At 39.6% G+C, this 25,418-nt stretch overlaps 1 protein-coding gene across 1 annotated transcript in view; it reads left to right on the plus strand.

Annotated features, from left to right (window-relative positions):
- The window catches only part of LOC127232534 (melanoma inhibitory activity protein 2-like), a 143,687-nt gene that overhangs the window by 77,597 nt on the left and 40,672 nt on the right, over nt 1–25,418 (plus strand). The window contains 1 exon segment of the mRNA XM_051198651.1: nt 10,047–10,287. Coding sequence (XP_051054608.1) covers nt 10,047–10,287 — 241 coding nt within the window.

A 25,418-nucleotide genomic window follows, 5' to 3' on the forward strand; every position in this document is an offset into this window, starting at 1 on the left:
ACCTGACTCTGCTTTCCAATTTTGGGATTAAATGCCTGTGCCACCAATACCTAGCTACAAGCAGGTTTCAGGCCCAAATTATGCGTATACCATTTTATAGAAATGTGTACTGAGGCTGATATTTACATTAATTATTTATATTTTGCCTTTAGATTACTGGCTAAAGTGCTTAAAAGTATTTCTTCTGGGTAGTTCTTCCCACATTATCATATTTAAAATCTAAGATCACATTAATTATTTGCTGAAATCATTGAAATTTCTTCTTACACTTACATTTTAAAATAAAAGTTTTTTTTTCTTTTATAGCATACTTTCCCCTTTGGAATCAGAAGTTTCTACACAATAAATCATGTTTTAAAGTAATAGAGAAGAACCAGCTTAGTTATCCCTGCCTGTTCTCTTCCCTCATATCTATTCTTAACCTTCCAAGAGTATGACATGTATTTTCTTTCGGAAGTTTTGTAGTTGTTCTTGTCATTACAGAAAAATTTATTTAGGATATCATGCCAGGATCACTGATTTCAATGTTACTCTTGAAAGTTTTACTACATTGAAATCTGTTCTACAATATGTCTTGAGTGTATTGAGATCAAGAGTAGCTGCTAAGACAGCACAAAGACATCTGAAATTGGTGGTGGTGTTCTTATGAATCCCATGTAGGTAAGAAGTCCACTTTAAATATCAAGATTATTTGTAAGATCAAATATTGTGGAGTGAGTTTTGTACCAGTATGGGCTGTAGTTTGTGGTTTACCATGTGTGCCATACAGGATTTCAACCTCCACTGTCGTTTACTCATCTCTTGCAACAGGGTAGAATGTGTACAAACTGAGGGGCTTTCCATTTTCCCTTCTCCCAACTTCTGGGTTCTTCTCCCCACTCTCTCTTTTGAGAAGTAGAAATGAACTCTCTCCAGACTTGATTCTGCCTTCCAAACAATCTTCCCCAGAACCTCCACAAACACAGGAGACCTGACCATTTCTATGGCGGTCATTTCTTCTCATTTTCAGTTCAAGATCACTTTTGTTACCTATGTGATTATATTGTTGCTCAAATTGCAGCTTAATGGAAACATATTGTCAGGATAGTAGTTTGTAGAAAAGATGATTTAAATATGAATCTTATGAGTGAATTATTTCCACTTCATTTTATTCTGCATAATGTATTTTACTTTGATTATGTCATCCATAATTGTGGAAGTTTTATACAGGCAATCTCATAATTGATGTATCTTAAACTCAAAAAGCTGTTTCTTTATACCAGAAATGTGTTCACCATGATTTTAGGCAAAAGTAAAGGTAACTGTGTGTTTAATCAAATGAATTTTAATTTATTTAAAGCATTGTTTGTCTTTGGTATTACTGAACCCAGCCAGTTTCCCATAAACGTTTTCCACTAAATTAGTCTTTTCAGCTGTGCAAAAAATTAGTCCTTCAAAAGAGAAGTTTGTGGGGGGCTGGACTGATGGTGAATCATTAGTTAAGACTGGAATCTAGTGCAGATAAGAGGACATGGTCTTGGTTCCTAACATCCACATGGCAATTCCAATCCCAGGAAAACCAATGGCCTCTTTTACCTACAATTTCACAATGTATGTATGTGGTGCTTACCCATACATATAGTGTACAGATATTCATGAAGTACACTAGGCATGCCTGTAATGTACCAGGTATTCATTGTTGCAAAAGGCATACACGTAGTGCACTAAGCATGCAAGTAGAGCACAGGCATGCATGCAATGCTATGTACAATATGCTTGCCCATGTTATACATCATGCATGATATGTACCAGCATGTATGTAATGCTCTATACAGGTATGTAGTTCATGGTTGTGAGTATATAGTCCAGAGGCATGCAAGTACACAAAATACTTGCATATATAAATTACAGAAAAAAAAAACTAAAAATAACAAAACAACATAAATTAACATAAAATATTTTTTTTTCTTTTTTGTTTTAACGTAAATTAACTCATTTATTAGAGGCAGGGGTTTCCAAGCAATAGCATTTCTACTGGTCTTTCAGTTCCTTCAGTCCTCTGATGGCAGACTTCACTGTGACTGCAGAAATAGTGTTGTGAGTCTAGGCCCCACCTGCCACTATATTCATGCAGGAACCACAGTGCCAGATGCCAACTGCTCATCTCTTCATCGTGGTCTTGCCACAGAAGGAGCAAGTGTACTTGGCGTGCTGGCTGATTTCAATTTTCTTCACCATTTTCCGGAGGGAGGCACCATAGTGGGTCCCGTATTTCCCGATGATCCCGACCATCTTGGTGCGTTTAGCCATGTAGCTGGAACCTAAGCCCAAGCCCGGAGAGCACATTTTTCTTTTTTCTTTTAATTTCTTTCTATTTATTTATTTAATTATTTATTTTGAGAAATGGGACAGGGTTTTTCTTTGGCTTTGGAGGCTGTCCTGGAACTAGCTCTTGTTCATGACGTTGGTCTCAAGCTCATTTAATCTGCCTGCCTCTGCCTCCCAAGTGCAGGGATTACAAGCATGCACCACCACTGCCTAGCCAACATTTGTGGATTTTCTGATTTGAGTATCTTACAAAGTATGCACCCTACTACTTTTAGTTAGATATAAATGACCCAAAATAAAGCAATACATTTTAAAACCTTAAATATGTTTTATACTTGAAAGAAAGACAGGATATTGTCTAATGATGAATTTCAGGATTTTCATTTGTCCACTGACTAGTTTTAAGGTTCAAAACCAATGGGGTGTGTGTGTGTGTGTGTGTGTGTGAGAGAGAGAGAGAGAGAGAGAGAGAGAGAGAGAGAGAGAGAGAGAGAGACAGATATACAGAGAGAGAGCATGCACAAGCAGACACAGGCACACCCAATTTTGTGCTAAATGTATGATGATAAGTTAACAGCTGTAAGATAATTTTTCTACAGTAGGTTATTTAGAGAGCTCAGGGTCTCAGGCTGACACAGTGAGTAATTCCCCTATATCCTGGAAGTTCTACTGACTGGTTTCTTATATAATTTCTGGTTCTCTTATTTTGACTTTCTAGTTATTGATTTGTTTGTTTCTTAGAGACAGGGTTTTTGTGTGTGTAGCTTTGATTGTCCAGGCACTTGCTGTGTTGACCATGCTTGCCTTGAATTTGGAGCCATTCCTGTTTCTGCCCATGGAGTGCTGGAATTAAGGGCATGAATCTCTACATCTTTTGTTTTATTCTTAATGTGTGAAATGTTGATTGTTTTCTGTGGGTTGGGTTGAGAGAGCTGACACCATGTAACTGTCCTAAGGCACCTCTTTCTGAGGTAGGGAGTTGAAGTTTCTCCAGACTGGTGTTCATGTTCTTGGTCTTGCGTACTGATAGGAATGGAGGTTGAGACCTAACTAATGAATTTCCCATCAGGGGGTTGAATCAGTGATTTTTCTCTATTCAGTTGGATTTTGCATAGGTGTCAAGGGACAGCATAAGAACTCATTCTCTTGCACAGAGCTGTGATAGTGACTAGAATGGTTCCCTAGTGTCATTGGGAAAAGTCAGTGGTCAGGAGGTGTTTCTGCTCCAGACAGGAAGCTAAGCTTTGTGTTGAACACACGGTTTCCCCCTGTTCTGTTTCTACATTTTTACAACATGTATTTCTACCTCATCATTCCCATTTTATTCTTGATTGAGCAGATTTAAAAGAACTTATGACTGGTAATTATTTACAATAAAGTTTTATATTGAAACTTTTGTAATCTTGACATCATTAAATCTCTGTTTCAACCCGTTTTGCTTCTTTCTCTTCCTGGACCACTATTTTACTGTCTGTTAGCTATTTCTATTCCCAAAATGCTATTAATTTTACCATGCATAGAAGCATGCATACTTGTTCTATATCTGACCTAAAATTTACAATTCAAGAAATCGAACTCATGATTTAAAGGCTAATTCTGGCCTGAAGTAATCACATACTAAATTTCAGTCCCTTTCTCTGTGAATCCTAGAGACCAAGTTTTATGCTATGTCATCATTTGCTCTTAGCATCAAGACAAGAGCCTGAAAACACATTTAGTTTCCCTTACACTTTGGGTAATTGAAGTAATAATGGGAAGGGTGAAAGCTCAAGGAATTGAATTGTGCATTTTTTTGACCAATACAAATGTAATCATAGGTTACATGAGTAACATTCTCTGCTTTATCTGCCTTTAAAAACAAAACATAAAAGCAATATATAATCCTTAGAAAGTTAGACAATGGTAGATACAATGGAAAGCATCTGTTCAGAAGCAATGTTAACAACTCTTCAGAGGATGCTGCCATGTGGCTTTTGTCCTTCAACTGCCTTTTTAAATATAGATTCTTATATTGACAGCATATTATATATTTATATATATCCATGAACATATTTTTTTATAGTCATAAAAATGTTTAATTTTTTTTTTTTTAAAAAAAAGGAAATTTTTTTTTTCATTTCACATAGAAACAACATATTCTTCTCACTCTCCTTCTGCACAATGACGCACTGTCCAGCGGGGGCGGGGCCACGGGGGAAAAAAAAAAAAACCCCCCCCCCCCACCACCAATAAGGCCATACCTCCTAATAGTGCCACTCCCTTTGGGAGCCATTTTTTCCCAAACCACCACAGTTGGCATCTCACACAGATTGTGAGACACATTTCCTCTGTCTCTTTTTGTAGGCAGGACTACTTGTAAGGTTAAGCTTTTGTTGCTGAGTTGGTCTCTCAGTCCCTCAATTTGAAGCCTCACCTGATTATAGCAAATGGCCGGTACAGGATCTGGATCCCTTAACTGTGGTCAGCCTTGTAGTTTCCTGGGAGTTTCTATTGCACTAGATTTCTTGTTCATCCCTGACATTTCCACACACAATCCTCAAATTGCTTAGGGTCCAGCTGGAAAGGTCAGCAGCACATGACAAAAGAATATCTGTTCTGTCTCCCTCTGCTTTGAGAATCCTAATGAGGAACACTATTGTATTTGTGTCAATTTATTCTCTTCCCTGGCATGGGGAGTGGAACATGTCAGTGCCATTTGGATCTGAAAATGGTCTAGGAATAAAATAAAACTCATCAAGTTTTCCTGGTTTAATTTTCCTGTCTAGATAGGCCAGTATCCTCTACTTTGGAATCCGGGAAGAGTGCCAGCAAACATAACCCTGGGGTAAGTATTGGACATTGAAATCTACCCGTGGATCCACAAGGAGTTTCTTGATTTGATTAGAACAAGACAGAGCTCTTCTACTGTATGATATCTCCATATATATGAAATATACCTGAACTTAGCATTAACCCTTTCATTGTTGGCTTATAACCTGGGAAATTGTACAGATCACAGGCCAGGTATTGATGGTCCATGTAATCCTAGCATTTAGGCAGAAGGATGGCAATTTGAAAGCCAGTTTGTTTTGTATAAGCAGATCTTGTCTCAAAAAACTACACAGGCTGGAGAAATGGCTTAGAGGTTAAGAGCCTTGCCAACTCTCGTAGAGGACCTGGGTTTGTTTCCAAGCACCTGAGTGATGGCTCCCAATACTTAACTCCTGTTTCAAGAGATCTGAAGCCCAAGTCTATCCTTCCAGAACACTAGATGTGTGTAGTATGCAGACATACATGATGGCAATATACCAATTCATGTGTAATTTAAAAGAACACTAAAATAAGGTACCTAATACTTTAAAAAGTTCAACGTTTAGATGAATTTCAAAATTTATTTGCATGCTGTACACTATTTCAGATATTTCTTCCTTGATACCTTATTTGAATCTTAAAGTTTATTTTCGTTTTCAAATATAGCATTAATTTTGGCCATTTTTAAAAATCAACATCTTTACCATTTTCCTTTTATTGGTGTTTTTTGTAAAAGTTTCTTTTATTTGTATGTTCCCCCCCCCCCTGGAGATAGGGTTTTCCAGAATCTATGGAGCATGTCCTCGAACTCAGAACTCACACTTTTCACCAGATTGGCCTCGAACTGGCAGAGATCCACCTACCTTTGCTTTCTGAGTTCTGTTATTTAAAACCTGTGCTACCACCCCATGATACATTTCTATTTTTAGAGAGTCTGTTTTGATATGCTTGAACTGTACTTGCATTTTAGGATGAGTGTTACTACCTATCATGCTTAAAGATTTCTCCTGAGTTATTTAAAATACTTAGGATAACAAATAAGGGGCTCCTACCCTTCTGTGGAAAACTGCCTGTTCTCATGCTTTCTGGAGTTCCATGTACTGCTTTCTTTTACGCCTTTCACATCCAGTAAAGGATCTGTGAATCAAACATTCACTGACTGTTGATTGCCACTCTGTTACAGAAATCAACTTTGCCCAATTCTGGCTATGCTGGATGCAAAGCTTCTGGACAAGACTTGAATGTTCCACTGGTTCCTGAGGTCAGACCCCCCCAGAGGCCCTGCCTTCCCAGGGGATCCAGGTTGCCATGTTCTGCCTCCAGGAAACATCTATGGAGATGCTCCACAGTATGATCCACCAAGGGACTTCCCAGGCCCACCATTCCCTCCTATGCCAGGTAGGCTTTTTTAAAGGACCATGTATGTGCATCAGTGTTTATCAGTGCTTCCTTTCAAGTTCGCTTCCTGTTAGTGTAAGAAACACTGGCTGGAACTAACCTGAGGAGGAAAGGGTTTATATGGCTCACAGGTCACTATTCAGCAAGAAAGGAAGTCAATCCACCCTAGGTAATTAGAATTTAATATGTCCAGTGTTAGATCAGATAATCAATAAATTCACAAGCACATTTTCCTTGTTTTATTCCTCCAGGCAGGGTTTCTCTATAGCTTTGGAGACTTTCCTGAAAATCATTGTGCAGACTAGACTAGCCTTGAAATCACAAATATCCACCTGTCTCTGCTTCCCAAATGCTGGGTTTACAGTCTTGAGGCACAAATGTCCTGCTACAAGCAGTTTCACCTTAAAATATTTGTATTTTATTTGACAGAAATGTTTTGAGGCCATTATAGTAATTAATTATAGTTGTTTTTCTTAAGATATCTGACTAAAATATTTTAAATCATTTCTCCTGTGTAGTAGTTCCTACAGGATCATATTTAAAATCTGAGACCATAGCTATTAGTTGAATTCATTGAAATATTTTCCTACCATTACATTTTAAAAGAAATGTAATGTACTGCTTTTACATCATACTTTCTCCTTTGGAATCATGAGTTTCTACACAGTTAATTATGTTTTTAAGTAATAGATAAGAACCAGCTTAGTTGTCCTAGGTATCTCTCTCTCTCTCTCTCTCTCTCTCTCTCTCTCTCTCTCTCTCTCTCTCTCTCTCTCTCTCCCTTTCCCTTTCTGTCCTCACCTCTGCTCTTAAACTTCTATTGGAATGGCATGAGTTTTGTTTGGGAAGTATTAAGTTAGTCCTTGGCATTAGAGGAAATGTTTCTATTAGGATATCAGTTCAGGATCACTGATATGCATGTTAAGTTTGAAAGTTTTACTCCATGGAAAAGCTGTTTTACAGAAAGTGTGGATTGCATTGAGATCTTTTTATCTGCCAAGTTAGGACAAACAAACCCGAAAGTGTTGTTGATGTTCTTATTATTCCTAAGTAGATAAGAAGTCCAATTTTGAAGGTCAAGTTTTATATGTGAGAACGAATATTGTGATGTGAGTGTTTGGATAACAGAGTAGGGGCTGGAGTTAGTGTTTCAATAAGTGTACAGTACAGGATTTCTTCTACCATTGTCTTTTACCCATCTCTTTGAGCAGGGAGAAATGTGTATGAACCAAGGTGCTTTCCACCTTATCTTCACCCAAGAGTTGGGTTCTTTCCCCCACTCCCATATCCTCCAGAAAACATCTATGGTGATCAATGTGGCTATTTTCCTACAAGAATCTTCCCTGGTCCACCATTTCCCCCAATGGCAGGTAAGCTTTTTTAATGGTTCTTGTGTATGTCAATGTTTATCTGTGTTTTCTTCAAGTTTGCTTCCAGTTACTGTGTTAAAACTATCCTTAACCAACTTGAGGTTGTAAGGGTTTATATGGTTCACAGGTTATATCCCAGCCACAAGGGAAGTCAAGGCTTCCCTTGACTTAGGGAATTTTGAATTTTGATTGTTTTTTGATAGGTCAGAAAAATCAGCAATTTTACCAGAGGGTTGGTTTTTTTGTTTGTTTGTTTGTTTTGTTTTCCTCAATTCAAGGATTTGCTATCACTTTGGAGCCTGTGTTGGTCTGCTTACCTTCCAAATTAGTACAAACACACCTGAAACTGATGGTGAAGTTATTATTTTTCCTAACTAGGTGAGAAGTATTTATTTGGGAGGTGAAATATGTTGGTGTTAGTGTGTGGATATCAGGATATGGGCCTGACTTAGTGGTTGAACAAGTGTGTAGTATGTGGTTTCAACTTGCATTGTCCTTTACCCATCTCTTCCAACAGGGAGAAATGCATACGAACCATGGGGATTTATACCTTACCTTCCTATAAGAGCTGGGTTCTTCCCCCCCACCACCATATCCTCCAGAAAATCTCTATGGAGATCCAAGACATTGCATTCCACCATGGGATTTTGCTAACCCAACTTTTCATCCATTTCCAGGTAGGCTACATGAAAGTCCACGTATGACTCAATATTTATCAGCTTTTGTTCAAGTTTGGTTACTATTACTGTGAGAAACATAGGCCAGAACAATCTTCGGGAGAATAGTGTTTATATAGCTCACATGTTACAGTCTATAGTAGGTACTAAACTAGCTAACATTCAGAAAGAATAAAATTCAGAAATTTAAATTTTCATTGTGTATTTGTTGAGTTATTTATTAGGGAAATTTTTACGTAATAGTATATTCTATATGCTGAGGGCAAGGTTGGCACAGGTAGAAGGATGGAACTGGGTGGTGCATCCTGAGTTGTTTCCTTAGGCTGACAGGGCTGAATAGGTCAACATCACCCTGCAAAAGGATATCTGTGCTGTTTAAATTTCTCCTAGTCTGAGGCTGCTTTTGGCACCCTAATGAAGTATATTATTGTATTTAAGTCGCATTGTTCTCTGTACCTGCAAGGGGAGTGGGATATATCAGGGCCATTTGCATCTGTTAATGGTCTGGGAATAAAATTAGTACTCATGTAGCTTTTTTTGGGGGGGGTGTAATTTTTGTCTAGATGGGCCAGTACCTTCCACTTTGGAATCCGGAAAGCATGCCACCAAACATGATACTGGGGTAAGTATTGGAAATTGAATTCTACCTGTGGATCTACAACTAGTTTCTTGGTTTTATTAGAACAAGGCTTGAGCTCTTCTACTTTGTTATATTAATAAAATGCACTTGCACTTAGATTAACACATTCTTTATTGATTTGTAACCTTCTGTGAAATAGTATGGAGCACAAGGCAGGTTTTGATGGCCCATGTAATCCTATCATTTTGGCAGGCTGAGGCCAGGCATGGTAATTTGAAAGCCAATGTGGACTATATGACTATATGAACTAGCATTTGCCTCAAAAAAATATAAGCTTTAGAAATGCATACACTTTAAGAACACTGGTGGCTCTCCTACATTACCTGGATTTGATTCCTAGCACCTGAGTGTGGGCTCACCACCCTTCTTAACTCCATTTTAAGACATCTGAAATTGTATTCTATCCTTCCAGAATATTGAATGTATAGAGTATGCAGATATGCATGCAGAAAAAAACACATTCCAGTAAGATGAAAAAGTATTAAAATAAACAAACAAAAGAAAGAAACCTGATATCTCCCACTTTATGAAGTACAACATTTAGATGAACTTCCAAGCTTTTTTATGTACTATACACTATTTCAGATATCTTAAAAAGTGTCGTTTTTTGATGTAGCTGAACTGTGTTTTTGTTTTAGGGTGAGCTAGGTAGATTGTTACTAATATGCTTAAAGATTTCTGTTTAATTAGTAAAATTAATTAGGATATCAAATAAGCTGATCCTACACACATGTGGGAAACTCAAACTGTTCACAGACTTGCTGGAATGTCATGGACTTCTTTTTCTTTGCCTGACACTCCCAGTAAAGGAGCTGTGTCAAGCCACTTCACTGACTGCTGATGTGGATTATCATTCTGTTACAGAAGGAAACGTTGCCCACCACTAGACCTCCTGAAAACAATGCAGCTGGTCATGGCTTGACTCCTCCACCTGTTCCCAGGCTTAGAGGCCCTAGAGGCTCTAGAGGTCCTAGAGGCCCTGCCTCTCAATATGATCGAAGAGGCCGGATCCCACCACCTCCTCCTCCAGGAAACATCTGTAGAGGTCCTGGACAGTATGTCCCACAAAAGAAATTTGCAGGCCCACAGTTTCCTCCAATGTCAGGTAGGCTTATCTAAAAGTCTCTGTATGTGTCCATTTTTATCTATTCTCTCCTTCAAGTTTGATTCCTGTTACTGTGAGAAACACAGACCAGAACCAACTTAAGGAGGAAAACATTGCATGGGATCACGGGTTACATTTCAGCAGCAAAGGATTTCAAGGCTTCAACTTGATCCATCTTATGGAATGTTGAATTTGAACTGTGTTATGATAAGCCAGAAGATCAGTAAAATTACAAGCTGTTTTTTGTTTATTTGCTTGTTTTTGTTGTTGTTTTTACCTCCACATTGCAGGGTTTCTCTAGCTTTGGAGCCTGTCTTGGAACATTCTCTGTAGATGAGGCTTCCCGTGAGTAATGGAGATCCACCTGTCTCTGCTTCCCATGTACTGGGATTAAATTCAAGTTTAAAATATACCCAGAAGCAAATAGTATTAGGATTAAAACTATGTGTGTTTCATTTGATAGTAATGAATTGAGGCCATTATTTCAAATAATTATTAAATATGGACTTACGATTATAGACTAAAGTGTTTCACAGTATGACTTCTAAGCAATAGTTTTCACATGATCGTGTTTAAAATCCAAAATCAGTTTATTATTTGGTGAATTCATGAAATTCCTTTATACACTTACATTTTAAAATAAATGTAATTAGTTGCTTTTACAGCATAATTACCCCTTTGACATCATGTGTGTGTACACAGTAAGTCATGTTTTCAAGTACTAGAAAAGAACAAGCTCAGTTGTGCTTGGTGACTTATCTCTGCCATGGCCTCTAGTCTTAAGCTCCTTGGAGAACGATATTTGTTTTTTGAGTGAATTTATTCCACTGGCATTATAGGAAATTTCTCTTGTCGAATGTCAGGTCGATATTATCATAGGACTGTTAAGTATGAAAGTTTTACTGTATTGAAATCTATTTTAAAATAGGCCTCCAGCATATTGAGATCTGGCATAGCTACAAGATTGGACAAATACAACTGAAATCATTGGCGATGTTCTTACTTATTAATCATATGTAGCAAAGAAGTCCATTTTTCAATGTAAAGATTTGTTTGTAAATCAAGTATTATATGAGTGTTGACATATTACCACAAGGGCTGGAGCTATTGGTTTAATAAGTGTAAGGTATAGGGTTTTACTTTCCGATGACCTAGACCCATCTCCTGAAATTGAGAAAAGTGCATGAACCTATGGGCTTTCAAAATTTCCTCAACAAAAGTGCTGCATTTTCCCAAACCCCCACATCCTGAGTGTAGAAATGATCTCCCTCCAGAATCAATTCCACTTTCCCAACATGCACATGAAACTCCATCCTACACCAGGACCTCCTGAAACACAAGGAGACCTGGCAATTTCCATGACAATAATTTATTGTCATTTGCACTCTGACAACTGCTGTTCGTTCTGTGACTCTGTTGTGGTTCAGAAGGAAGCTTAATACAATTAAATTTCAGAATAGTATTTTGGAAAAGAAGGATGATTTAAATACTATCTTTGAGTAAGTTATTTCCATTTATTTCACTATGGATAGTAACATTTACATTGATTATTACCTCTTATATGATGAAGGGAGTTAGGCATACAGTCTTAGTGATGAGGATACCTTAAACTCTAACCTCTGTCTCTTTACACCAGGAATGTGTAGAACATCTGGTTGTAGACAATTGTAAAAGTAACTGTAGCTACAATCAATCAAATTTTAATTGAAGTAAATTCTTATTTGGCAGTGTTAATATTAAAACCAGCTTGTGTCCCATAAACATGGTTCCATAAATGAGTACTTTTTACTATGTAGTTCCAGAGGGAAGGGTCTGAGCTGGATAAATGGTGGATCACTGGTTAATACTGGCTCCTCCACAAGAACTGAGGACTTGGCCTTTGTTCCCAGCATCCACATATAGCTATAGTGCAAGGCAATACTCTCTGTTGGGATGGTAGTACTCCCTGTTAGCAGCATATCTTGGCAGATATACCATGACTGGGGCATCCCTAGTATCTTCTTTCTGTGTATCACATTCATGTGTGATGTATGAGAAGGCCAGAACTGGGCATCAAAGCCCCTGGAAGTGCTGTTACAGATGGTTGTGAGCTGTTGTATTGTTGCTGGGAATTAAACACAGGTCCTAAGGAAGAGCAGCCTGTATCCTTAAACACTGAACCCATTTATCCACACCATTCATGTTGATAATATTTTAGGAGTGCCACCTAATGTGTGTGTGGAAGGGTAATTGTGGTGACATAGTAATGGTTTCCTATATTTGGCCATAGTACAAACTGTCCTTTGCTCCCTAGGTATCATCTCATTGGTCTCTATTTGCAGATGATATGATAGTTTACATAAGTGACACAATAAACTCTACCACGGAACTCCTACAGCTGATAAACACCTTCAGCAAACTAGCAGGATACAAGATAAACTCAAAAAAGTCAGTAGCCCTACAATTTTCAGACGACAAAGAGACAGAGAAAGAAATCAGAGAAACATCACCCTTTACAATAGCCACAAGCAACATCAGGTATCTTGGGGTAACATTTACCAATCAAGTGAAAGACCTATATAATAACTTGGTCGCTCAAAACAAAGAAATTAAAGATACCAGAAAATGAAAAGATCTCCCATGCTCTTAGGTAGGATAAACATAGTAAATATGGCACCTACAGATTCAATGCGATTCCCATTAAAATCCCACCACAATTCTTCACTGACCTTGAAAGGATAATAATCAACTTTATGTGGAAAAACAAAATCCCAGGATAGCCAAAAAAAAAAAAAAAAAAAAAAAAAAAAAAAAACCCTATACAATAAAAGAACTTCAGGAAGCATCACCATTCCTGACTTTAAGCTCTACTACAGAATTATAGTTCTGAAAACAGCCTGGTATTGGCATAAAAATAGACAGGTAGACCAATGGAATCTAATTGAAAATCCTCATATTATCCCACATACCTATGAACACCTGATTTTTGACAAAACAGCAAAAATTATACAATGGGAAAAGGATAGCATCTCCAATAAATGGTGCTGGCACAATTGGATGAGGATGTGTAGAAGACTACGGATAGAACCATGTCTGTTGCCATGCACAAAATGCAAGTCCAAATGGATCAAAGACCTCAACATCAATCCAACCACATTGAACCTCTTAGAATAGAAAGTAGGAGGTATCCTTGAACAAATTGGTATAGGATACCACTTCCTGAATGGGGCACAGAAACTGAGACGAAAAATTAATAAATGGGAACTCTCCAAACTTTCTGTAAAGCAAAGGACACAGTGGACAAGACCAAATGGCAGCCCACAGAATGGGAAAGATGTTCACAAATCCTATATCCCACAAAGGGCTGATCTCCAAAATATGCAAACAACTCAAGAAACTAGTCAACAAAACACAAAATGAGCCTATTAAAAAATGGGGTACATAACTGAAGAAAGAATTCTCAATAGGGGAAATCAAAAAGGCTGAAAGACACTTAAGAAAGTGCTCCACATCCTTAGCTATCAGGGAAATGCAAATCAAAACAACATTGAGATACCTGTTGTTGTTATGCCTGCATTCTCAGTATTGGGGATATCTTAACAACTATTATCTATTTCATTAGTCCAGGAATGTGTAGAAACATGTGGTTCCAGACAAACGTATAGGTACCTGCAGGTATAGCCCCTCAAAATTTAATTGAAGTAAAGTCTTATTTGGCAGTGTCCCATCAACATGGTTCCATAATGAGTACGTTTTATTCTGTGCTTCCAGAGGGCAGGGTCTGTGGCTGGAAAAAAATGGTAGGTGACTGGTTAATACTGGCTCCTCCAGCAGAACTGAGGACTTGGGCTTTGTTCCCAGCATCTACATAGAGCTTCGGTGCAAGGCACTTTTCTCTTTTGGGCTGTAAGTACGCCCTGTTAGCAGCCCTCCTTGGCAGCTATCCCATGATTGTGGCAATGCTTCCATCTTATTTCTGTGTATCACGCTCATGTGTGACACATGTGAAGGACATAAGAAGCCTTCAGAGAACCTGGATTTGCAGATACAGATGGCTGTCAGCTGCTGTGTAGTTTCTGTGAACCAAGCACGGGTCCTAAGGAAGAGTGGACTGTTCCCTTGACCACTGGAGCCATTTGACCACACCATTCATGCTGTGAACGATATAGGTGTGTCAGCTAATGTGTGTGTGTATGTGTAAGGTTAGTTTTGATGCCATAGTAATGCATTCCATTATCTGGCCATAATACAAACTCTCCTGAGTTCCATGGGTATCATCTCATAGATTACAGTCCATTTATATCCATCCTGTTTCCTACAACGATATGAAGCCGGCCGATGCCAGTGGATATTTAAACGACTACCTGTAAAATAATTTGTTTTCTTGTTCTTAATAAATTATCTTATTCCATCATTTATATTTAGTAGATTTAACCTGTCAGGTTGCCTGCTACTGTCACTCATTATACACTGAATCAGGAAAGGTGTGTTTCTGTTGTAGTTATAAATGCAATGGACATAAACAAAAAATAATATTAAGAAATTGAACTTTTCATTATATGTTTGTTGAGTCACTTGTAAGGGTTCTCGACCATAACAGTGCCTGTCCAGTCCTGAAGGAAAGGTTGGCATACCATGCAGACAGGATGTGAATGCTGAATCTCTAGTTGTTCTTTAAGGCTAATAAGCAAGATTGCCTAAGAGCCAGCTGTACATGTCACCAGCACACTTCAAAACCATATGTGTTCTATCGAAATTCTCCCAAGTCTGAGGCTGCTTTTGTCACCGTGATGAGCATTGCTATCGTATTCCTGTCGCCCTGTATTCTATCCCGACAAGGGGAATGGGACATGTCAGTGGTATTTGGATTGGGAAACCTCCTGAAAATAAAGGGAGAACTCATGAATTTTCCTGGTTTAACTTCTAGGTGAGCCAGTGTACTCAACATTGGAGTCCGGGAAGAGTGCCACCAAACACGACCCCGTGGTAAGTTGTGGAAATTGACATCTACCCGTGGATCCACAAGGAGTTTCTAGGTTTCATTAGAACAAGACTTGAGCTCTTGTGCGTTGTGATATTTATTAAGTATACTTAGACCTAGCATCACCACTCATTGTTGACCTGTAACCTTCTGTGAAATCATACAGATCACGGGCCAGGGATTGATGGCCCACGTGTTCCTAGCATTTTGCAGATTCAGGCAGGAGCATGGCATTTTCAAAGCCTGCGTGGGCTATATGGACAGAATGTGCCTTGAAAACCTGGTAGGACTGAAAAGGCATACACTATTAAAAGCATTCGCTGCTCTTTTGAAGGACCTGGTTTTGATTCCCAGAAACTCTGTGGTGGCTCACCACCCATCTTAACTCCATTTCAAGGGATCTGATGTCCTATTCTGCCCTTCAAGAACAGTGAGTGAAAATAGTATGCAGACATACATGGAGTCAAAAATGCCCTTTCTGTGAAATGAAAAAAAAAAATGCTAACAAAAACAAGAGAAAAATAATAATAAAAAAAAACACTGATATCTCCCACTTCAACTTTTAACACTTTTAGATGACATTCAACATTTGTTCAATTGTAATGCTCTTTTTCAGACTTCTGTCCTGCAAATCTTACTGGAATCTTAATATGTATCTATTTTACTTTTAACACACAGCCTTGATTTTGTTCATTGTGGAAATATGCTCAACTCAAGAGTTTTCCTATTTGTGTGTGTCTGATAAAAACCGTCGTTATTTTTCGATTCCAGATAGGTTTTTCCATTAGAGATGCTTCCAGTCTTCGATCCCACTGTATTGACCATGTGGCCACATACTGACAGAACTATACCAATATCTGAATGGGAGTTCATGTATTCAAGGCCATTGTCTCTAACTACCTCCTGGTGCATGTCTGTTTCATAAAGTGTCTGTCTATCTAGATCAGCATGAACTGTGTGTTTGTTTGAGGGTGAGCTAGGGAGAGTGTCACTGCCATGTTTAACGATTTGTGCTGAACTAGTAACCCTAGTTAGGATAGCGAGTAGGCGGCACCTGTACACATGTGGCAAACTGGGGCTGTTACATGGCTTGCTGGAATGTCATGGAATGCTTTCTTCTGTGCCTGACAATCCCGGTAAAGGAATAGTGAAGCAAACTACCTCACTGACAGCATATTGTCACTCTGTTCCAGGAGACACGTTTGCCCACCTCTGGCCATGATGCACATGATGCAGCTGGACATGAATTGACTCCTCCACTTGGTTCTGAGCTTAGAGGACCTGAGGGCCCTGCCTTTATAGTTGATCCAAGAGGCCAGATCCCACCACCTCCTCCTCAAGGAAACGCCTGTGGAGGTTCTGGATGGTATGTCCCACCAGGGGACTTTGTGGGACCACCGTTTCCTCCAATGCCAGGTAGGTTTTGTTTTAAAAGTCTGAGTATTTTTGAATGTTGATCTGTGCTTAACTTAAAGTTTGTTTCTTGATTCTGTTAGAAACAGTTCCCAGACACCAACTGGATAAGGAAAGGGTCATGAGGGCCCTCAGTTTACAGTCCAAATGTCTATGATGTCAAGGCTTCACCTTGATACACATTATGGAATTTTGAAAATGAATTGTGTCCTGACAGGCCAGAAGAATTGTAAATTTCCAAGTTGTGTCTGTTTTTATTGTCTGTTTTCCTTTTTTTTTTCTCCCCACCCTATATGGTGAGCCTTTCCCCCAATTTTCTGTTCATCAGGCCTCCCTAACATCATAGATATCCACATATATTTGATTCCTGGGTGCGGAGAGTAGATTCCTGGGCCACACATGCCCAGCTGCAAACCGTTTTCAGATTAAATTTCTGTGTCTTCATTGATAAGAATGTACCGAGGCCAATATAGCCTGTAATGACTCAATGTTTTGGCTGAAAATTCCGGAGTCAATTACTTCAAAGTTTTCCCCCAAAGTCATTGTTCCCACCCAATCATATTTAAAATCTAAAATACATTTAATATTTTGTTGCTGTGAATCATGTGTCCATGTGTCTATAACATGAAGAAGAAGAAACAATCAGTGCTCCCAGGTGTCTCCTCTCTGCCATGGCCTCTATTATTATACTCCTAGGTGAATGATATGCCTTTTTTAGGGTGCAAGTCCTTTCTCTGACTTTACAGGAAATTTCACGTTGAGGATGACAGGTTGGTCTCATGATAGGAATGTGAATTCTGAAAGTTTACTCCATGGAAAAGCTCTATTACAGTAAGACGTCAATGAACTGAGATCTCATATAGCTCTTTAGATAGGACAAATACACCTTAAGTGTTAGTTATGTTATCTCTTATTAATGCTATGTACTTTACAAGTACATATTTCCACTCAAGATTTATTCCTTTGATCATGTATTGTGGTGTTGAGTTGGGAACATCAAAAATATGGTCTGGAGCCTTTGGTTGCATAAGTGAAACGTAAACGGGTTCAGCTTCTTGGATCCTGAGAAACGTGGGGGTGCCGAGTCGCATTCCATCTTAACTTCCCCAAAGAGGCACAGTGGCCCCACTCACACATCATGAAAGCATATATGAGCCCCCACCAGACTCGATTCCCCCTTCCCAACAACCAGCTCCCGAACGTGCAAACTGCACCTGCAGGAACCTCCTGTAACACAAGGAGACCTGGCACTTGCCATGGCAGTCGGTTCTTCTCATTGGCTGTTTAGGCGACTGCTGTTCCTTCTGTACTGCTGCTGTTGCTCAGTTGAAAGCCTAATGCAATTAGAATTTCAGATTAGTTTTTGGAAAGGAAGTGTGATATGATTACTAACCTCATGAGTAAGGTATTTCCCTTTGATCTCCATATGGATAGTATCTTTTAATTGGATTATTATGTCTAATATAATCGTTGTTGTTATGCCTGCATTCTCAGTATTGGGGATATCTTAACCACTACTATCTATTTCATTAGTCCAGGAATGTGTAGAAACATGTGGTTCCAGACAAACGTATAGGTACCTGCAGGTATAGCCCCTCAAAATTTAATTGAAGTAAAGTCTTATTTGGCAGTGACCCAGCCAGTGTCCCATCAACATGGTTCCATAATGAGTACGTTTTATTCTGTGCTTCCAGAGGGCAGGGTCTGTGGCTGGAAAAAAATGGTAGGTGACTGGTTAATACTGGCTCCTCCAGCAGAACTGAGGACTTGGGCTTTGTTCCCAGCATCTACATAGAGCTTCGGTGCAAGGCACTTTTCTCTTTTGGGCTGTAAGTACGCCCTGTTAGCAGCCCTCCTTGGCAGCTATCCCATGATTGTGGCAATGCTTCCATCTTATTTCTGTGTATCACGCTCATGTGTGACACATGTGAAGGACATAGGAAGCCTTCAGAGAACCTGGATTTGCAGATACAGATGGCTGTCAGCTGCTGTGTAGTTTCTGTGAACCAAGCACGGGTCCTAAGGAAGAGTGGACTGTTCCCTTGACCACTGGAGCCATTTGACCACACCATTCATGCTGTGAACGATATAGGTGTGTCAGCTAATGTGTGTGTGTATGTGTAAGGTTAGTTTTGATGCCATAGTAATGCATTCCATTATCTGGCCATAATACAAACTCTCCTGAGTTCCATGGGTATCATCTCATAGATTACAGTCCATTTATATCCATCCTGTTTCCTACAACGATATGAAGCCGGCCGATGCCAGTGGATATTTAAACGACTACCTGTAAAATAATTTGTTTTCTTGTTCTTAATAAATTATCTTATTCCATCATTTATATTTAGTAGATTTAACCTGTCAGGTTGCCTGCTACTGTCACTCATTATACACTGAATCAGGAAAGGAGTGTTTCTGTTGTAGTTATAAATGCAATGGACATAAACAAAAAATAATATTAAGAAATTGAACTTTTCATTATATGTTTGTTGAGTCACTTGTAAGGGTTCTCGACCATAACAGTGCCCGTCCAGTCCTGAAGGAAAGGTTGGCATACCATGCAGACAGGATGTGAATGCTGAATCTCTAGTTGTTCTTTAAGGCTAATAAGCAAGATTGCCTAAGAGCCAGCTGTACATGTCACCAGCACACTTCAAAACCATATGTGTTCTATCGAAATTCTCCCAAGTCTGAGGCTGCTTTTGTCACCGTGATGAGCATTGCTATCGTATTCCTGTCGCCCTGTATTCTATCCCGACAAGGGGAATGGGACATGTCAGTGGTATTTGGATTGGGAAACCTCCTGAAAATAAAGGGAGAACTCATGAATTTTCCTGGTTTAACTTCTAGGTGAGCCAGTGTACTCAACATTGGAGTCCGGGAAGAGTGCCACCAAACACGACCCCGTGGTAAGTTGTGGAAATTGACATCTACCCGTGGATCCACAAGGAGTTTCTAGGTTTCATTAGAACAAGACTTGAGCTCTTGTGCGTTGTGATATTTATTAAGTATACTTAGACCTAGCATCACCACTCATTGTTGACCTGTAACCTTCTGTGAAATCATACAGATCACGGGCCAGGGATTGATGGCCCACGTGTTCCTAGCATTTTGCAGATTCAGGCAGGAGCATGGCATTTTCAAAGCCTGCGTGGGCTATATGGACAGAATGTGCCTTGAAAACCTGGTAGGACTGAAAAGGCATACACTATTAAAAGCATTCGCTGCTCTTTTGAAGGACCTGGTTTTGATTCCCAGAAACTCTGTGGTGGCTCACCACCCATCTTAACTCCATTTCAAGGGATCTGATGTCCTATTCTGCCCTTCAAGAACAGTGAGTGAAAATAGTATGCAGACATACATGGAGTCAAAAATGCCCTTTCTGTGAAATGAAAAAAAAAAATGCTAACAAAAACAAGAGAAAAACAATGATAAAAAAAAAAACACTGATATCTCCCACTTCAACTTTTAACACTTTTAGATGACATTCAACATTTGTTCAATTGTAATGCTCTTTTTCAGACTTCTGTCCTGCAAATCTTACTGGAATCTTAATATGTATCTATTTTACTTTTAACACACAGCCTTGATTTTGTTCATTGTGGAAATATGCTCAACTCAAGAGTTTTCCTATTTGTGTGTGTCTGATAAAAACCGTCGTTATTTTTCGATTCCAGATAGGTTTTTCCATTAGAGATGCTTCCAGTCTTCGATCCCACTGTATTGACCATGTGGCCACATACTGACAGAACTATACCAATATCTGAATGGGAGTTCATGTATTCAAGGCCATTGTCTCTAACTACCTCCTGGTGCATGTCTGTTTCATAAAGTGTCTGTCTATCTAGATCAGCATGAACTGTGTGTTTGTTTGAGGGTGAGCTAGGGAGAGTGTCACTGCCATGTTTAACAATTTGTGCTGAACTAGTAACCCTAGTTAGGATAGCGAGTAGGCAGCACCTGTACACATGTGGCAAACTGGGGCTGTTACATGGCTTGCTGGAATGTCATGGAATGCTTTCTTCTGTGCCTGACACTCCCAGTAAAGCAATAGTGAAGCAAACTACCTCACTGACAGCATATTGTCACTCTGTTCCAGGAGACACGTTTGCCCACCTCTGGCCATGATGCACATGATGCAGCTGGACATGAATTGACTCCTCCACTTGGTTCTGAGCTTAGAGGACCTGAGGGCCCTGCCTTTACAGTTGATCCAAGAGGCCAGATCCCACCACCTCCTCCTCCAGGAAACGCCTGTGGAGGTCCTGGATGGTATTTCCCACCAGGGGACTTTGTGGGACCACCGTTTCCTCCAATGCCAGGTAGGTTTTGTTTTAAAAGTCTGAGTATTTTTGAATGTTGATCTGTGCTTAACTTAAAGTTTTTTTCTTGATTCTGTTAGAAACAGTTCCCAAAACCAACTGGATAAGGAAAGGGTCATGAGGGCCCTCAGTTTACAGTCCAAATGTCTATGATGTCAAGGCTTCACCTTGATACACATTATGGAATTTTGAAAATGAATTGTGTCCTGACAGACCAGAAGAACAGTAAATTTCCAAGTTGTGTCTGTTTTTATTGTCTGTTTTTCTTTTTTTTTTTTTCTCCCCACCCTATATGGTGAGCATGTCCCCCAATTTTCTGTTCATCAGGCCTCCCTAACATCATAGATATCCACATATATTTGATTCCTGGGTGCGGAGAGTAGATTCCTGGGCCACACATGCCCAGCTGCAAACCGTTTTCAGATTAAATTTCTGTGTCTTCATTGATAAGAATGTACCGAGGCCAATATAGCATGTAATGACTCAATGTTTTGGCTAAAAATTCCGGAGTCAATTACTTCAAAGTTTTCCCCCAAAGTCATTGTTCCCACCCAATCATATTTAAAATCTAAAATACATTTAATATTTTGTTGCTGTGAATCATGTGTCCATGTGTCTATAACATGAAGAAGAAGAAACAATCAGTGCTCCTAGGTGTCTCCTCTCTGTCATGGCCTCTATTATTATACTCCTAGGTAAATGATATGCCTTTATTGGGGTGCAAGTCCTTTCTCTGACATTACAGGGAATTTCACGTTGAGGATGACAGGTTGGTCTCATGATAGGAATGTGAATTCTGAAAGTTTACTCCATTGAAAGCTGTATTACAGTAAGACGTCAATGAACTGAGATCTCATATAGCTCTTTAGATAGGACAAATACACCTTAAAGTGTTAGTTATGTTATCTCTTATTAATGCTATGTACTTTACAAGTACATATTTCCACTCAAGATTTATTCCTTTGATCATGTATTGTGGTGTTGAGTTGGGAACATCAAAAATATGGTCTGGAGCTTTGGTTGCATAAGTGAAACGTAAACGGGTTCAGCTTCTTGGATCCTGAGAAACGTGGGGGTGCCGTGTCACATTCCATCTTCACTTCCCCAAAGATGCACAGTGGCCCCATTCACAAATCATGAAAGTATATATGAGCTCCCACCAGACTCGTTTCTCCCTTCCCAACAACCAGCTCCCGAACGTGCAAAATGCACCTGCAGGCACCTCCTGATACACAAGGAGACTTGTCACTTTCCATGGCAGTCGGTTCTTCTCATTGGCTGTTTAGGCGACTGCTGTTCCTTCTGTACTGCTGCTGTTGCTCAGTTGGAAGCCTAATGCAATTAGAATTTCAGATTAGTTTTTGGAAAGGACGTGTGATATGATTACTAACTTTATGAGTAAGGTATTTCCCTTTGATCTCCATATGGATAGTATCTTTTAATTGGATTATTATGTCTAACATAATCGTTGTTGTTATGCCTGCATTCTCAGTATTGGGGATATCTTAACAACTATTATCTATTTCATTAGTCCAGGAATGTGTAGAAACATGTGGTTCCAGACAAACGTATAGGTACCTGCAGGTATAGCCCCTCAAAATTTAATTGAAGTAAAGTCTTATTTGGCAGTGTCCCATCAACATGGTTCCATAATGAGTACGTTTTATTCTGTGCTTCCAGAGGGCAGGGTCTGTGGCTGGAAAATAATGGTAGGTGACTGGTTAATACTGGCTCCTCCAGCAGAACTGAGGACTTGGGCTTTGTTCCCAGCATCTACATAGAGCTTCGGTGCAAGGCACTTTTCTCTTTTGGGCTGTAAGTACGCCCTGTTAGCAGCCCTCCTTGGCAGCTATCCCATGATTGTGGCAATGCTTCCATCTTATTTCTGTGTATCACGCTCATGTGTGACACATGTTGAAAGACATAGGAAGCCTTCAGAGAACCTGGATTTGCAGATACAGATGGCTGTCAGCTGCTGTGTAGTTTCTGTGAACCAAGCACGGGTCCTAAGGAAGAGTGGACTGTTCCCTTGACCACTGGAGCCATTTGACCACACCATTCATGCTGTGAACGATATAGGTGTGTCAGCTAATGTGTGTGTGTATGTGTAAGGTTAGTTTTGATGCCATAGTAATGCATTCCATTATCTGGCCATAATACAAACTCTCCTGAGTTCCATGGGTATCATCTCATAGATTACAGTCCATTTATATCCATCCTGTTTCCTACAACGATATGAAGCCGGCCGATGCCAGTGGATATTTAAACGACTACCTGTAAAATAATTTGTTTTCTTGTTCTTAATAAATTATCTTATTCCATCATTTATATTTAGTAGATTTAACCTGTCAGGTTGCCTGCTACTGTCACTCATTATACACTGAATCAGGAAAGGTGTGTTTCTGTTGTAGTTATAAATGCAATGGACATAAACAAAAAATAATATTAAGAAATTGAACTTTTCATTATATGTTTGTTGAGTCACTTGTAAGGGTTCTCGACCATAACAGTGCCCGTCCAGTCCTGAAGGAAAGGTTGGCATACCATGCAGACAGGATGTGAATGCTGAATCTCTAGTTGTTCTTTAAGGCTAATAAGCAAGATTGCCTAAGAGCCAGCTGTACATGTCACCAGCACACTTCAAAACCATATGTGTTCTATCGAAATTCTCCCAAGTCTGAGGCTGCTTTTGTCACCGTGATGAGCATTGCTATCGTATTCCTGTCGCCCTGTATTCTATCCCGACAAGGGGAATGGGACATGTCAGTGGTATTTGGATTGGGAAACCTCCTGAAAATAAAGGGAGAACTCATGAATTTTCCTGGTTTAACTTCTAGGTGAGCCAGTGTACTCAACATTGGAGTCCGGGAAGAGTGCCACCAAACACGACCCCGTGGTAAGTTGTGGAAATTGACATCTACCCGTGGATCCACAAGGAGTTTCTAGGTTTCATTAGAACAAGACTTGAGCTCTTGTGCGTTGTGATATTTATTAAGTATACTTAGACCTAGCATCACCACTCATTGTTGACCTGTAACCTTCTGTGAAATCATACAGATCACGGGCCAGGGATTGATGGCCCACGTGTTCCTAGCATTTTGCAGATTCAGGCAGGAGCATGGCATTTTCAAAGCCTGCGTGGGCTATATGGACAGAATGTGCCTTGAAAACCTGGTAGGACTGAAAAGGCATACACTATTAAAAGCATTCGCTGCTCTTTTGAAGGACCTGGTTTTGATTCCCAGAAACTCTGTGGTGGCTCACCACCCATCTTAACTCCATTTCAAGGGATCTGATGTCCTATTCTGCCCTTCAAGAACAGTGAGTGAAAATAGTATGCAGACATACATGGAGTCAAAAATGCCCTTTCTGTGAAATGAAAAAAAAAAATGCTAACAAAAACAAAGAGAAAAACAATGATTAAAAAAAAACACTGATATCTCCCACTTCAACTTTTAACACTTTTAGATGACATTCAACATTTGTTCAATTGTAATGCTCTTTTTCAGACTTCTGTCCTGCAAATCTTACTGGAATCTTAATATGTATCTATTTTACTTTTAACACACAGCCTTGATTTTGTTCATTGTGGAAATATGCTCAACTCAAGAGTTTTCCTATTTGTGTGTGTCTGATAAAAACCGTCGTTATTTTTCGATTCCAGATAGGTTTTTCCATTAGAGATGCTTCCAGTCTTCGATCCCACTGTATTGACCATGTGGCCACATACTGACAGAACTATACCAATATCTGAATGGGAGTTCATGTATTCAAGGCCATTGTCTCTAACTACCTCCTGGTGCATATCTGTTTCATAAAGTGTCTGTCTATCTAGATCAGCATGAACTGTGTGTTTGTTTGAGGGTGAGCTAGGGAGAGTGTCACTGCCATGTTTAACAATTTGTGCTGAACTAGTAACCCTAGTTAGGATAGCGAGTAGACAGCACCTGTACACATGTGGCAAACTGGGGCTGTTACATGGCTTGCTGGAATGTCATGGAATGCTTTCTTCTGTGCCTGACACTCCCAGTAAAGCAATAGTGAAGCAAACTACCTCACTGACAGCATATTGTCACTCTGTTCCAGGAGACACGTTTGCCCACCTCTGGCCATGATGCACATGATGCAGCTGGACATGAATTGACTCCTCCACTTGGTTCTGAGCTTAGAGGACCTGAGGGCCCTGCCTTTACAGTTGATCCAAGAGGCCAGATCCCACCACCTCCTCCTCCAGGAAACGCCTGTGGAGGTCCTGGATGGTATGTCCCAACAGGGGACTTTGTGGGACCACCGTTTCCTCCAATGCCAGGTAGGTTTTGTTTTAAAAGTCTGAGTATTTTTGAATGTTGATCTGTGCTTAACTTAAAGTTTTTTCTTCATTCTGTTAGAAACAGTTCCCAAAACCAACTGGATAAGGAAAGGGTCATGAGGGCCCT

The sequence above is a fragment of the Phodopus roborovskii genome, unplaced genomic scaffold (assembly GCF_943737965.1).
Source record: "Phodopus roborovskii unplaced genomic scaffold, PHOROB, whole genome shotgun sequence".
NCBI lineage: Eukaryota > Metazoa > Chordata > Mammalia > Rodentia > Cricetidae > Phodopus > Phodopus roborovskii.